The sequence below is a fragment of the Camellia sinensis genome, chromosome 2 (assembly GCF_055761805.1).
Source record: "Camellia sinensis isolate YWXY chromosome 2, ASM5576180v1, whole genome shotgun sequence".
Lineage (NCBI taxonomy): Eukaryota > Viridiplantae > Streptophyta > Magnoliopsida > Ericales > Theaceae > Camellia > Camellia sinensis.
The window spans coordinates 179,355,253-179,371,724 of record NC_138962.1 but is presented as its reverse complement, the minus strand read 5'-3'; the positions used below and the strand labels follow the sequence as shown (position 1 = coordinate 179,371,724).

The 16,472-nt window shown below is 37.4% G+C and overlaps 1 protein-coding gene across 16 annotated transcripts in view; it reads right to left on the bottom strand.

Annotated features, from left to right (window-relative positions):
- The window catches only part of LOC114282821 (uridine nucleosidase 1-like), a 237,610-nt gene extending 222,699 nt beyond the window's left edge, over window positions 1–14,911 (bottom strand). For 3 of the 16 annotated variants that reach the window (XM_082907465.1, XM_082907464.1, XM_082907461.1), the window contains exons 1-9: window positions 14,671–14,903; window positions 14,397–14,511; window positions 14,045–14,281; window positions 13,713–13,917; window positions 12,839–12,969; window positions 12,457–12,561; window positions 11,167–11,349; window positions 10,954–11,058; window positions 1,905–2,048 (exon numbers count right to left, since the gene is read on the bottom strand). In XM_082907465.1, coding sequence (XP_082763591.1) covers window positions 1,905–2,048; window positions 10,954–11,058; window positions 11,167–11,232 — 315 coding nt within the window. In that variant the 5' untranslated portion in view covers window positions 11,233–11,349; window positions 12,457–12,561; window positions 12,839–12,969; ... (2 more) ...; window positions 14,397–14,511; window positions 14,671–14,903. Of the gene's footprint in view, window positions 1–1,904; window positions 2,143–2,419; window positions 2,596–10,953; window positions 11,059–11,166; window positions 11,350–12,452; window positions 12,562–12,838; window positions 13,918–14,044; window positions 14,282–14,396; window positions 14,512–14,670 lie in introns of all 16 variants that reach the window. The other 13 variants (XR_014352665.1, XM_082907466.1, XM_082907467.1 and 10 more) reach the window with 13 other exon arrangements.
- Between the last annotated feature and the right edge of the window lie 1,561 nt (window positions 14,912–16,472).

Here is a 16,472-nt window from a genome sequence, read left to right as displayed (position 1 = left end):
TTTTTTTTTTTTTGTTTTTGTTTTGGGAGTGTTTTGTTGAAAAAATAAAAATAAAATGAAAGAAAACAAGGGAGAAAGAAAATAGATAAAAAATATTTATAGATGGATTATATGAAAAACATCAGTGCGATTGTTTCAAAATAAAGTGGGGTATTTAAAAAAGAGGAAAAGTGATTTGGAAAAAAATAAATAAAAATAAGTGATTTTTGAAATCAAATGGAGGAGAGAGAGGGACAAACCCATGTGATAAAGTGGAGAGAGAGTCGGTGAGTGGGGTGCAAAAGGTGAAGGAGAAATGATGGATTGAAAATGGTTTGGGTCAAAAGTGGACACTGTTAGTGGGGAACATGAGTGCATTGATTATTTGATATAATAATAATAATAATAAAAATAAAAAGTTAGAACAGTTGGAGAGAATGAGTGGAGTATGGTAAGGGTTTCATCCAAAGCCAAAATTCCTGCAGCGAATCACTTCGCAAATCCTAGCATGAGCTTTTTCTCTTTCCAGGCTTATTCATGAATTTCCTGGTGATTTCAAGAGCCTCTGGTGGCATTGTGGCAGAGAACACCCCAACCTGGATTTTGGGTGGCAGCAACTGGAAAATATCATAGATCTGATTTTTAAAAACCTCGTGACAGCATTTCATCAGCTTCATCCAAGACAAACATTTTGATGCAAACAGGGCGAAGTGATTGTCTCCGCAACATGTCAAACACACGACCAGGAGTACCAACAACAACATGAACCCCACTGGAGAGAATGCGCTGATCTTCGCGCACACTAGTCCCTCCAACACAAGCATGAACCTTCACACTTTGCTGGGCAAGTTCAAGAGTGGGTGGAAGAACCAAAGCTTGGCACTCAACCAAGCTATAATCTAGCTGCTGCAGAATTCCAGAGCAGAATGTTGCAGTGTTTCCAGTTCCAGACTGTCTCGTCATATGAGGTGAAGAATTCTTCTCCATCAGCCTCACACATGACTACAGTTGCACAAATCTTTGTTGATTTTATTAGCGGAATAGGTTGAGGTCCGGCGGGCGGCTAAGGTGAGGTTGCCGCCCGCCGGGGAAGCGAAAATACTAGGTTTTAAACCAGCTCTGATACCATGTAAGAAATAATGTATAGAGAAAGAGAGAGAGAATAAATTGTATGTATTATTGATTGATATATATTTGTTAAAATTCAAGTATTATTGATTTATTGATTGTTACAAGCTTGATGTATTACAAGATTGATTAATTACAATTCCTATACAATCTATATATAGAAGAAAATGTGGTAGTAGGTGTAGTGGAGGTGATAGTGGGTTAGGTGAAGGTGTAGTGGAGGTGATAGTGGGTTAGGTGAAGTGGAGTGTGTGGTGAAGTGGAGGTAGGTGAAGTGGAGTGTGTAGTGGAGTAGGTGAAGGTAAAGATGGGAAATTCTAACAACAAAGTTTGTAGATAATCAACAGACGAAGAAATGAAGAAACAAAAATATGACATTCAGTCTTTTTCAGATGCTACAATGGAGGATTCTAAGGGATTGAAGTGCATAAGTCATCATTAAGATAAAACTCAAGCAAAAACAAGTAAATAAATGACTATAATACACCCACAATACATGGTTTCAATCTCTCATATTGGTTTCCTATAACTAAAATTGCAAAATAAACAGAAATCAAACAAAATTCAATATGTAATTCACTACACACATCCACAATCCACGAAAAACAAAATAAATACCAATTAAAGTAGATCTCAATTAGCACGATCTATCCCAACTCAAGTATAAGATTCTTGAAACTAAAAATTTTACAATCACAATTAAAATAAATTGGAAAATCAAAGAAACACAATAAATTAAATCACTAATGTGTCCACAATTCAAGAGAAAGGGAAATAAGGAATGAGTTTACACATACTCTGTCACTTTTTAGAGGCAATGCAGCTTTGCATTTCTTGGGCTTAGTTGGGTTCACAACAACACCACTTTCCACAACACCCTCTTGGAGTTGTTCAGTGTTTTTCTGCAAGCTCTGCTTCAGCAACCAAAGCCGCCACAACAACTGGGTAATTGGGTGAAGAAACATCAATTCAATTGTTGGATTTTCTGTGGTTCTATTTTGATACTAAACAAATGTAGATACCACTGCAACAGACCTGAAATATTTGAAAGCACCAGGTCCAAGATTAAATTAAAATTCTTTTTATCACTTATTAAATACATAGGTTGTTGCTAAATTTAGAATTCAGAAATCATTCCAAGAAAACCGACACAGGTCTTTCACCAAACCCACAAGATTCAAAACATATGAAATAATAATCAAACTAAAAATTAAATTTGGTTAACAAGATACAAGGTGTCATGCTAGTCCCTCTGAATCCCACTTTATCAAAATAACCAAGTATTAATTCATCAAAGAAGATTCCAACAAACCTGAGTCCAATGTCTGTACGTAGAAAACAGGAAAAACACCATCACAACTATAATTAAGCTGTATAAAATAACTGTAGTGGCACCGATACGACTTGGACCCTTCTTCTTCTTGCTTTGATGTAGCAGAGCTTGAGGTTTAATCCTTGCCATGATGTGTCAGCCTCAACTCCCAAGGACTACAAAATCCCAGGATCCAGCACTCAAATCCAAATCTCTATAACCAAACACCATTTAAAGGAATTCCATAACATATAAATCAAACAGCCAGGTTTTGGATCCAATCTGAACTTTCAAAGAACTTCATAGGCATCTTTGAATAAGACACACACACAATAACCAAAATTCAAGAGGATCAAAATACATAGATAAGTGAGAAAAATAAAAACTTGGGATTTTTTTTGAAGCTTGATCTACAACCTCATACTAACAATCGATTAGACAGCTATGAAGTAACAAAGAAAATTACATAGAAAAGTAAACAAAAACACTGCTTGGTTACTGAGAAAAAATTGAAGTTTCAAATGTTAAAGATCTCAACATAATTCAATCGGCTTAGTACTTGACGCACAACAATGAACAAAATCAAATCCTAGGACCAAGATTTGGATCAAACAATAGAGATTTACGTAGATCTGAACAAAAACTTACACAGAGAGATCCTAAATATACACTACTAAGCATTTGAGGATGTTAATATGCACATAGGGACTAAAACTTACAAATCTGAACGAAAGCAATCAATCGATCAAATCCAGAGAGAGAGAGTGTTCGATATCGATCAATAGACTAAAAATCAATCGATCAATCGATCGATCGATCTGTGTTCTCTTTAACATAAATTAGTATTGTTGAATGTATAGATGAGAAGAAGAAGAAGAAGAAGAAGAAGAAGAAGAAAAAGAAGAATAAGAAGAAGAAATAGAACGAGAGAAAGCTGCTGTATAATATTGATTCAAAAAGCATAGGGTTTCCCCCTTACACATAACTACTTATACTAATAAGAATAATAAATAAAGACCAAACTACCCCTAACACTTAACACTCCCCCTCAAGTTGGTGCAAAGATGTTTCTCATGCCCAACTTGCAACAAATAGGATGAAAGTCTTTACTACTAAGACCCTTAGTAAAAACATCCGCCAGTTAATCTTCAGACTTAACAAAAAGCATACATATCAAACCCTTATTCAATTTCTCCTTAATGAAATGTCTGTCAATCTCAATATGCTTAGTCCGATCATGTTGAACAGGATTGTGTGCTATACTAATAGCAGCCTTGTTGTCGCAATACAAAGTCATGGGACCACTCCAATCAAGTCCTATATCACTCAACAAAGATTGAAGCCACATTAGTTCACATGTTCCATGTGCCATAGCCCTGTATTCAGCTTCAGCACTAGATCTAGAAACAACCACTTGCTTCTTACTACGCCATGTGACTAAATTTCCCCCTACAAAAGCACAATAACCGGAGATAGAGCGTCAGTCATCTATAGAGCCTGCCCAATCTGCATCTGTGAACGCTTCCAACCGCAAGTAACCATGATTAGAGAACAAAATTCATTTTCCAGGGGCAGATTTAAGGTACCTCAAAATACGATAGACTGCATCCAAATGAGTTGCACGAGGATCATGCATAAACTGACTCACTATCCCAACTGCATAGGCAATATCTGGACAAGTATGAGAGAGATATATCAGTCTTCCCACAAGTCTTTGGTACCTTTCCTTCTCCACAGGCTCACCAATTCCACTACAAAGATGATGATTAGTCTCAATTGGTGAATTAGCTGGTCTACAGCCCAACATGCCCGTTTCCTCAAGAAGATCTAGAATGTACTTCCTTTGAGAAATAAAGATGCCTTTATCAGATCAAGCAACTTCAATCCCAAAAAAGTATCGCAATGGACCAAGTTCTTTTATCTCAAACTTCTTGGCTAACTGCATCTTGAGATGGGTCACCTCCTCCTCATCATTACCTGTCACAACTATGTCATCCACATATACAATAAGCACTATTACCTTATGTACATTGCGTTTGACAAACAAGGTGTGATCCGCATTGCTTTGCTGATACCCAAATCTAAGCATTGCCTTGAGAAATCTACCAAACCAGGTTCTAGGAGATTGTTTCAAACCGTACAAAGCCTTCTTTAATCTACAAACCTTTCCAACTGTAGACTGAGATGAGAATCCTGGAGGTACATCCATATATACCTCCTCCTCCAAATCCCCATGAAGAAAAGCATTCTTCAGATCTAGTTGTTGTAGAGGCCATCCCAAATTAGCCGCACATGACAGAATAGCCCAAATGGAATTCATCTTTGTTACCGGAGCAAAAAGTTTCTTGATAATCTATTCCATATGTTTTGGTAAATCCCTTGGCCACTAGTCTTGCTTTGTACCGTTCAATCGTCCCATCTGCATTGTGCTTAATGGTGAACACCCACTCACATCCAACTGATTTTTTCCCATTCGGAAGAGACATCAACTCTCATGTGTTATTTTTACTCAAAGCTTGCATCTCTTCGACCATAACTACCTTCCACTTAGGATCATTGATGGCTTCTTTCCAATCCTGCGGAATACACACAGAAGAAAGGGACGAAACAAAAGCACGATACGGAGAAGGCAACGAATCATATGACACGAATTTAGAAATAGGGTGTTGAGTACAAGCTCTAACCCCCTTTCTGAGAGCAATAGGAAGACTCAAATCATCCGTAACAGGACCATCAACAACAGGTGAAGAAATGAGATGAGGATCATTACCTGAAGAGTTAGTTGACACTGAGTGTGGAACTGGCATAGGAGATGATGATTGACTTGGTGGCACAAGAGAAGCCGGCTCTTTCTGACGCCGTGAATAAGTCTTAAGATCAGCTTTGTCCAAACGACCACCGATATCCGACTCCTCATCAACAGAACTTCTAGGCTCCCCCTCACCACAAATAACAGCCCGCTGAGTAGGAAGGAAAAAAGACAACTCATGCTGATATGATGTCGTCTCATCCGCAATCTCATCGATACCACGCTCCCCCTGAGGAGATAGCGGAGGACCAGAAAAGAATGACTCGAATTCACGGAAGGTGACATCCATACTAACGTACAGCTTATGAGAGTGAGGGTCATAGCATTTGTAGCCTTTCTAAGTAGCAGAATAACCAAGAAAGGCACACCGGACAGCCTTAGGATCAAGCTTCCCACGAGTACGAGGGTGAAGATGAACAAAACAGACACAACCAAAAACCCGAGGCGGAAGGGAAGAAGTGGGATAAGTCACAGGAAGAAGCTCAAGAGGAAGTTGGAAGTGAGGGACACTAGATGGCATACGGTTAATAAGGTAAGTCGCGGTAAGAACTGCATCCTCCCAAAAGGACTTAGGAACGTTCATGGTAAACAAGAGAGAGCGAGCAACCTCAAGGAGATGGCCATTCTTATGTTCAGCAACTCCATTCTATTCAGGAGTGCCAACACAACTAGTCTGATAAAGAATGCCATGCTCGTCCAGGTATGCCCGGAAAGCGCCATCAACATACTCAGTCCCATTATCACTCCTAAGAATTTTGATAGTAGCATTGAAGAGATTGGATACCATTTTATGAAAACTTTTGAAGTAAGAGAAAACCTCATTTTTTGTACGAAGTAAATAAAGCCAAGTCACACGGGAATAACAATCAATAAATGTGACAAACCAACGATAACCAGAGGTAGAAACAACAGGGAAAGGACCCCACACATTGGTATGAATAAGCATAAAAGGAAAAGTACTTCTTTTATTAATTGAAGGATAACAAGTACGTTTATGCTTAGCAAGCTCACAAGCATCACAAATAAAGTTATTCCTAGGACAATCACGAACTAATGGACCCTTACCACCACCTGGAGGCGGAAAAGGCGGAGAATCACGTGACTTGGGGCCGACAACCATCGCTGACCGATCCGGAACAGGAGCATGCACCATAGCACTACGATGACTCTCCTCCTGCTGAACCAGGGCATAAGCCTCACGCAATGTAGGAAACGGAGCGCAACCCAACACCTGAACCCGTATCTGATCATACTCCAAATTCAAACCAGCAAGAAAATCATACACCCGCTCCTTCTCCACAGCCTGCTGAAACATAGTGGCATCTTTGGAGCAAACTGGCTGGAAACTCTAGTAAAAATCTAGCTCTTGCCACAAACCACTCAACTCAGCATAGTAGACTGCCAGAGAGCGATCCTTCTGATCCAAACCCCTAATCTTCTTACGCAATTCATAGGCCTGTGCATCATTCCCTTGTTGAGAATACATCTGAGAGGTTGCTATCCAGATCTTGTGAGCAGTATCCATCAAGAGAAAAGTCCGACTAATGGTAGGCTCCATAGAATTGATGAGCCAGGTCATAACTAAAGCATTCTCAGAAATTCATTGAGCAGATAAAGCACTATCCTCAGTAGGTGGCACGGTACTCCCAGTAATATAGCCAGTCAAACGCCGGGCAACAATGGCAAGACTAAAGGAGCGAAACCAAATCAAGTAATTAAAACCATTAAGTTTGACCGGACTAATCTGGAGAGAAGGACTATCACCAAGAGTAAGACCACGACTCAGTCCACTCTCCTCCTTGCCCTTAGAGTCCTGACCCAAGTTGTCAGCCATGAGATGAGAAAAGAGGGTGCAAAAAACACAAGCTGGATATCAAACAAGTCCAGAAATCACCCAACCAGCACACCAAAAACACCTTCTAAGGCTAAAACAGTCCAAGAGAAGTCCAAAATAGAGCAACCAGATCAACTACAAGCCAGAAAATCGAAGCAGAGCATCTGAACAGCGATAAAAAAACCAAGATAGGGCCAAAATACATCAAACCAAGGACAATAAACCCTCTAGGGTTCCAGTCGGCTCCCAAGGATAGGAGAATAAGGGACAGAACCAGAAAAATAGGATCAAACAGTGATATTCGAAAAATCACCCAATTTTGACGAAAAATCAAAAAAATTAGAAAACTCAATCAATAATGACCAAACAATCAAAATGAGATTATAGGGTAATTACCCATTAATTTTTGAGCATACTGTATTTTTTTTATTTTTTTTATTTTTTTAGCTTTGCTTTGCTATAACAGACGTACCAGGAACAGTATGAAGCCTAAGGAACAATCTTCAAGGAAGAAGATAGTGCTCTGATACCATGTTGAATGTATAGATGAGAAGAAGAAGAAGAATAAAAAGAAGAAATAGAACAAGAGAAAGCTGTTGTATAATATTGATTCAAAAAGCATAGGGTTTCCCCCTTACACATAACTACTTATACTAATAAGAATAATACATAAAGACCAAACTACCCCTAACACTTAACAAGTTTATATATATCACACAAATCTGAGATCTTAGATACAGATTTGTGTTCGTATATAAACAAAATCAAAAAATCAGAGAATGAGACTCACAAAATTAATCTTCAAATCGGACTGATCAAGAGCTTTGAGCCAAGATGGAGAGAGTCGGATAGAGAGATCGTAAATCGGAGCCTACGATGCTCGATCTAGTGAACTTTCACCATAAGAAAGAGGAGTGATGAAGAGACAGAACCCTAGATCTATCTCAGGACTGACTGAGAAAAATGAAAAACGCGTGGGCCTTGAAAGGGAAAATATGTTGGTACAAGTAGCACGCGTTTTTCAAAATGAGTTGCTTGTAAAGTATTTTTGAAAACTTTTGAAACAACGTTTTTTGAAAAAACGCCATAGCAAAAACGTTGTTATAACCTAATTTTCTTGTAGTGAATTGACAAAAAAAAATTCGTAAATTGATGAAGATAATGCTGCTCACAATACTTTCAAGTTGATTGAGATTGAGTTGGGATTGATGTATGACATGCTCTTCAGTAAGGTAGGCACAATTTTTACAGTATGGAAGCATTCTCAGACTCATTTGCATCTCTTGCATTGTCACTGTGTTGGTGGGCTTTTTCTTAGTTAAAAAGCCTGATGGGCATTTGAAAGGTGATCTTCCGATAACCATAATTTTGCTAGTTGGAGCCATTTGTTTAGAAATAGGTGGAGCTCTTGTACAACTTGGTTCAGATTGGGCAATTTTTTGGGCATGTAAGCATTACCCAAGTAAGTTGGTCACTCCGGTTTTTCATCTTCACAAATTTGTGATCTCTAAAAACAAAGATGGTCTGAGGTTATGGGACAATCTGGGTTAAACTTTTGCAACAAATATGCAACAACAAAGTTCAGCCTACCATCGCATAGAGTCAACCTTAGTATCAAAGAACTTATCATCTATCAGCTGAAAGATTTGGAAGTTGAAACTTCACAGGCTTATACCATTAAAAGAGGTGAGTGGACCCTTGAAAAATATGGATTGGATGCTAATTGGAGTATCAAGCTAGAATTTGGCAAAAGTATTGCCGTTTGGCACGTTGCTACAGACATTTGCTATCGTTCAGAACCAGAAAGTTCAAAGTCAATCCCAAACAAAGTGGAAACAACCAAAATATTGTCATATTACATGATGCATCTTCTGCTTTTTTGTCCTACTTTATCTTTCTGTAACAACAATGAAAATTTTACTCAAGCTTATCCTAATGTGGAGAAATTTTTTTGAAGAAGCCCAGTTTAATGGAGAAAAACTTGCCACTAGTTTAATGGAGAAGCAAGACAAATGGGAGATCATGAGTAATATATGGGTAGAGATGTTGTGCTATGCTGTGAGCTGCTGCTCGGTGAATCACCATGTTCAAGAGCTTAGGCATGGTGGACAGTTTCTCACACATCTGGCTTCTACTTAAGCACTCGGGTGCAACAAAAATGTTGGAGAAAAATGCATCTCAACAATTGAATGACAAAGAAGACATAGAGTCAGAATTAATGGATGCTATTGAAGATACAAGATGTTGCTTCTGATACCTTTCAAGCCTTGAATAAGTGTCAAATTTCTGGGAGATGAGCTCATGCAAGTTTGAGTCAAACCATTTAGAAATTCTAGTTTCTTGTGTTTTGCAGATGTTGTTTGATGTAGCTTTTGTTGCGTCCCCTAAAGCTTCTAGTGTTTGGCTTTGAGTTTTTTCTTACTTTTAATTTCTGTGGTTTTGTTGTAATGGCAAGGCTTCACTTGAATTGTAGTTCTTTGTTGTACTGTTTCATATAACGAATTGATGGTTGCTTGATCCATGTGATAATTTTAAGGTTTCGTATGAGAGCTTGAATTACTTGATCCATGTAACAATTTTGTAAACTTGTAATATATAATTTAATGGTTCCTTTTTAAGTTTATTTTCTTTTAGTGCCTACAAAAAAATATATACTTAATTGTTGGAAATCAAGCTATTGTTAATATAATAATACCAGCTGTATGCTTATATCATTAATATATATTTAATATATATTAGTTAGTGCTTCTCCATCAGATGCTTTGTTAGTGCTTCTCCATCATATGCTTAGTTGTAGTGCTTTGCTTAGTTGTATAGGTAGTGCCTTCTCATCAGATGCTTCGCTTTCGGCTGCTTTTTATTTCTATATGTTTTCTTTCATGCTGTAGTATCATAATGATGTTGTATCAGCTCTCCTATATAATGGAGCCTTCTCTTCAGGTTTAATACACATTTTTGAATTACAGAGCGTATTAGCTCTTTTAATCACTCTCTCAATATTTCTTTCATTAATATATAAAAGGGTATCTAAGTGATAATAGGATATGATATTAGGTTAGACAATTGATCATTATAGTGAAAATGATATGATTGATGAAATTATTTGGTGAGAAGGACAATTATTGTTTTGAAGGATTACGGCACCAAAAAAAGGTTTTTACGGCGCCAAATGCACGTCATGGATACGATTCTACGACGCACAAGGTACATCATAACTAGTCATGGAAAGTCATTCACTTTTAACGGCATGCCATAGCATGCCATTAAAACTTTTAACAGCACATCCTATACGTCATGTTTAATTTTTCCAAAAATTGTCTGTGCATTACAAATCATCCAAAAACTATGTTTCTAAACATCAAAAATTGTTCTCAACTTCAAAACCATCCAAAAAGTTCTAAAGATATTAGAAAATTCATAGTAGCTTGGATTCCGTCTTCAAAAGCTTCCCTTCTTAGAGCAACCAAACTTGAAACAACATCAGTAGAAAGAGCATATATTAGATCATAAGCATGGATAAACTACTCCCTCCCAAGAAAATAAGATAGTGGCTCATACCTGCATGAATTAAACTGATTTGATTACTTCATAATAACCATTATAAAGTTAGCACTTAGCACTAATTTTTGCCTAGGATAGCTCTAATTCCAACTTCTATAAAATACTCCCTCCCAAGAGAGATTACGAGACTGCCACTGAAAACTAACAGTTATGGTTTTGAACAAATTTATTTAATGAGATGGAACGTGCCCAATAGGTGTTCAAGTTTTCTACACTTCCAAATCTAAAAAGATTCAATACATCTAAGAGAACTGTATGATAAAATAAGGCATGTTCTATTTCATACCATATGGAATAGGAGAACGTATTGTAGAGGTGGTAATCACTTACATTTGCTTCAGCAGCAGGATTGACATTCCCCAATGCAAAGAAAGATCCACCAAGAATAACTACTCTCTTGACCTTGCTTGCAAAGGATGAGTCCCTTTTCATTGCCTGATCAAACAAACGCATGCTTCTTGAGTGTAAAGGTTACACACCCGAAAAATTTGAAGATGTCATTATTTGTGAGAGTGAACAAAAAGGAAAGATATTAAAACTTACTAAAGCAAAATTTGTCAATGGTCCCAGCACAAGTATGGATACTTCACCAGGATATTTAGAAACCATATCCACCAAAAATTCCGATGCCTTCTTCTCAATTTTCTTGGATTTTGGAGGAGGTAAGGAAATGTTCCCTAATCCATCAGAACCATGAACGAAGTCTGCAACACGTGGTCTTCCACCCTAGTAAAGCACAACACAATTTTGAATCTCCACCTAACTAATGCATTGAAATGTGGGTAGCCCACTATTACCTCCTAACTATACCAATTATAGTTGCATCAAACAACACTGCAGTGCATCCTTTACTGTTCAAAATCAACAAACAATTGCAGAAGTGGAGAATACCAGACGTAAGGTAACCTAAAAAAAAATAGGCCAGATGTAGTATGTGTAATGATAATCACCAATCCATACTGTACCTGGCCTGCCCTTATCGGGCCATCACTGTCTGATGTTAACTATTCCGTTTGAAGTATGCCTAATGTGTAGATTAGATGTTTGAAGAGAACAGCTAGTGTGGAATAAGCCAATGCATGCATCTGTTCAGATAGTAGCAGGTATAATGCACTTGTGGCAACAAGCCTTTCTCAACTCCTAGAATCCAGAGTAGCAATCTGTCTTCGCAGTATTCTCTTTACTCCAAAAACACTAAGTGTGACACTAAAAATATTGGTTTGAAGAAGGAAGTGGTTTTCCCAATTCCAACCCCAATGGTTAGCTCAACAGGTAAGGCTTTGGGAGACACCCAAGGCCTAAGGTCCCCTATTCAAGTCTTGGGGCCACCTACAATAGGGCATAAGCCCTATGACTTAACTGAAGTGCATGGTCCGTGGAGATTATGGTGACAGAGGGAGGTTTACGGTAGATTAGAGGTTCCATCAAAGTTTGCTAAACCATGGGTTCCTCCCCATCCAAAATAAATAAATAAATAAATTTTCCAATGCCCATTCTAAAGTTGCTTTCTCAACCAACTCGCTATCTCAAACAAAAACTCAACATAGTTACAAGTTAGAGCCTCATCTTTCATACGAAGGTTCAAATGCCTAAGAAAAGGGAGCTTGTGATAGGTACACAATTAATGTACCCTTGAGTAAAACCTTCGTAATCTCAAAGGTCAAGAAAGCGATTGTAGATTTAGTAGAATGGTGTTAAAGGATTCATTAAACTAATCCCTAATAGTTTATAGTCTTCATTCAGTTGAATCTGAGTTGTGTAAAAATCTAAAACACATATGATGGCACAATAAAATGTAAAGAATTGAAATGATAATTCATGTTGGTCACCTACCCATCAGAATCCTTCTTTCTCTTGGAGGGAAGCACCTATCACGCTTTCACCAAGATTAGCAATCTAGGAAGCTACAACACAAATCACAGCCTCGGGTCCACTTATCTGTTTTCCAATTATTTTTTCAAGAGAAGGAAAAATACAGATTTGGTCAGATATCTTATGAAGATATAAACATAAAAGTGCCGGTTGAAAGATTCTAATAACACAAAGCTTAAAAAAAACAGACAAGCAGAATGAAAGTTCCGACCATCTTAATGCTGTTTTAAGTTTTGTTCATAAAGGAGACAAGCAAAGTGAAAAAAGAGAAAAAGATTGAAGAATGTGGAGGGAATGAGAGTCGAATATTTAGAATTGTAAAAACAAAGAGAATTTATTATACCTCACCCATCAGATAACCAACGAAAGAAAGGAGAATTGATGCTAAAAGTCCAGCAACGGTTCCCTCAACACTAACAGCTCCTTCGGTTCCCCTTGGAACTATCTTAAATGTCGTGACTCGTGACTAGATACCTGCATTAAAAGCAGCAATTTTAAAGCATGCACACCATATATATTTATTTCATTGAACATTTTGTAGGAGGTCATTAATGCTCGGATACCGTGACGGAATTGACAAAGAAAACTTGAAAGGTTTGTACAATATTAAAATAATGTTTTTTCCTGGGATACACAGATAGATTTTAACTGAGAAACTCACAGAACCAGAATATAATCTGGAGAATGCATCTACTGTAAAACAAGTATCATGTCGATGACTTCAAAATTCAAAACACACATTTTCTACTAACTTGAGGTGCAAATAGCATCCTTTTAGGATAGATAAATCTCTTAAGATGCTACTCATGCTTCCTAGGATAAATCTCAACCATTTAAAGCATTTGACACAAATCACCCTCCTCAACTGGACCAAAAATCAATCCCAGGAGTAGAATTTGTGGGTTCCATTCAACATACCAATTGCAATAATTTTAGCTTCCATTATTCGAGATAGAATCCAGTGTATGTAATACTAACATATAACTGGCAGTAGTCTCATCAAAATCTCAACCATTGATCAAAACTCAACACAACTTTTAAGTTATCATGTGGCAGGATGGGAACCTAAGATAGCATGATAGATCACCTAATAACAAATTTTATGCACAATAATAACAACAAAGGTTTTACAACCATACCAACTTATAAAATTTACTGTCATAAATGAGAATCCTAAAAAACCTAGGAAACCACAAGTTAAAAGATGCACCACTTACGTTGTTTTTCCATATGCTTTTCCTATTTCACTTGAGACAGTATCACTCAATTTAGTACAGAAACTGCAGATAGCTTGTGATTTAATTCCATTTAATCTAATTAACACAAGCTTGTTAGAAACTACATAGTCACGTCATCGCATTCAAACCACCAGTAGAGAGGCTGTTTGTCTTTGAGCAGCAGCTTCTTCATCATCATAGGCACCTGAATTACCAACACCAAAATAAAATAAGAGCCACTAAGTGACCATATTCCTAGAAATAATTACGAAAAAAAAAAAAAGGAACTATATTATTGTGATATTGAACCTTGTCTTCCTAGAAATAATTACCAAGATAGACTGCATCATTTCATTAGGATTCCACAAAACCAGCACCAACAATGCAATAAGCAGAAAGAAATCAATAAAATTGCTATAAAGATATGTCTATGAAGAAATATATATATATATAGATACATAATATGAGGAGAGAAGTGATATTGAACCTTGTCTTCCTTTCTTGTTTTGTGATTCATTCCAGCAATTCTTGTCCCACAAATGAGCTTCATACCTTCATGTCCATGATGCCTTGAGCAATCACAATAACAGTAGCCATTTAAGTAAAGCAAAAGAAGACCATTAATGGGACTGAAACTACAGTATTAAATTTGAACCAAATAGGAAATCAATTTCTAGTAATTACCAAAATAACCAGGGGGGAAAGAAGCTGGTTATCCTTGAAGGAAGACACATGCATAAATTTGCAATCCTTATTCTTCAATCTCAGAATAAATTTCGTAATCATCCATCTGGAAAAACTACCAATTGGAAAAAAAAAAAAAAAAAAGAAAACAAACAAACAAACACAAAAGGAGAGAAAGAGAGAAAGAGATTGAGATTGAGATTGAGATTAAGATTGAGAGGCAGATTGTTTGAGAGAGAGAGAGAGAGAGAGAGAGATGGAGATTGCAAGATACCTGATGTGGTTTCAACTTTGGCAAAAGTAGCGGCCCTGATAGCAGAAGCACGGAGGTGAAGACGATGCAGGTGGCTCACTGGTGGTCACGGTGGCGCAATGGCAACAGTGAAAAGCTGTGGGGTGGAGAAGAAACAGAGCATTACAGAGTAAAGTGACGAAGAGAGAGACACTACAGAGATACTAGTATATGGAAGGGTATGGTTTTTTTTAGATTGATATTGGGGCTCAAGAGTTGGGGTTTTGATTTTTTTTTTATTTAATTTTTTTTGGTGTTTGGCGTGTAAAATTTTTATTTTGGTGTTTTTTTTTTTTTTTTCTTCTTCTGATTGTACCTTTCATGATAGTAATTGCGTGTTGCGAAAAGTATAATATTTTAAACAGTTGATTTTCTGTGTGTCGTGAAAAGTGAAATTTTTAATGGCTACCTTTTTGTGCGTCATAAAATGTTCAATATTTTTAAAAGTTAGTGTGCGTGTGTCGTGTGTAGTGGATGTATTAACGGCATGTCATATACATGTCATAGAAAGTTCATTATGTACAGCTAACATTGCAAGTTGTAAAAAAATCATTGTTTAATGCATTCACAACCTACGCAATAGACATGTCGCAGTTGGAAAATTATTTACAACATGTAAAAAAAGGAAGTCATAAAAGTGAGAAACTATGACTTGTATTTATTGTATGCCATTGATATAAAACCGTAAAAACCCATTTTTATTGCCACTATATCATTGTTGGACCACCTACTTTAAAAAATTCGCCAAAAAGTGGCAAGTAGTGGCCAATTGGGGATATGAATAAATAGACAAATTAAGTTGACAGATAGGTACATGAGGACAAATAGAGAGATGATACTTAGAAAGATAGGTGGATTGTGGATAAATTGACTGATAGGTAAAGGTAATATAATATTTTTAATTATTATCTTTTTAAAATTATAACTCCCGTCCTCTGGTAAATTACCAACATGTGTTAATATTTGGGCTTAATTCCCATTAAATCATATTAATTCATCGCTAAAAGTCAGTCTTATCATAATGGTCGCTAAAAAAAGACTTTTGTGATGATTTTTGAATTTGTCGTTAAAAATTGACAATTAGTAATGATGATGCAGTTCGTCCTGGGTGGATGGGTCGGGCTGGTCCAAGCTCTTCAAGTTCCGATTCAGGCGGATGATTCCACCAGATGACCTGCAAGCAAGTCCAAAGGGGAACGGGGCAGTCCCCCAGTGAACCCTCCGGCGAGCAAATCAGTAGAGGAAGAAGGAAATATATATATATATATATAGAGAGAGAGAGAGAGAGAAAAACTTAACCTTCCTCTTGTCTTCGATTCTTACTTATATCCTTTGGTAATCATTTCACTGTCCCTTGCGACGTGCCCCCTTCCGCCGAAAGCCTGTGCCGTAGCTTACCTTGTTTAGGGTGAGGGGGCTCTGTTCCGATGGGGAGGTATTGTCGTAATAAATGCTGTGATGGGCTGCATTAATGGTGATGTGTTGTGGCAATAACTCTGCAGATCTTTGTCTGCTGATGTGGCCTGTGTTTCACCTGCCATGTGCCCGAATGTCGTTAGCCCTCCATGCCCAGATGGCCTCCAGCTGTCCTGGGCTTTACCAACCGGGTTATGCTATGGGTCCTAAGCGATGGGTTTGGGGTTGTTTGCTGTGGGCTGTAAGCCTTATGGGCCTATCCATGTCAAGTAACATTTTTCTGTGAAAATTTTTTAAACTATCGCTAAAATTTAGAATTAGTGAATTTTTTTGACGAATTTTTTAAATTGTCGCTAAAAACTAACAAT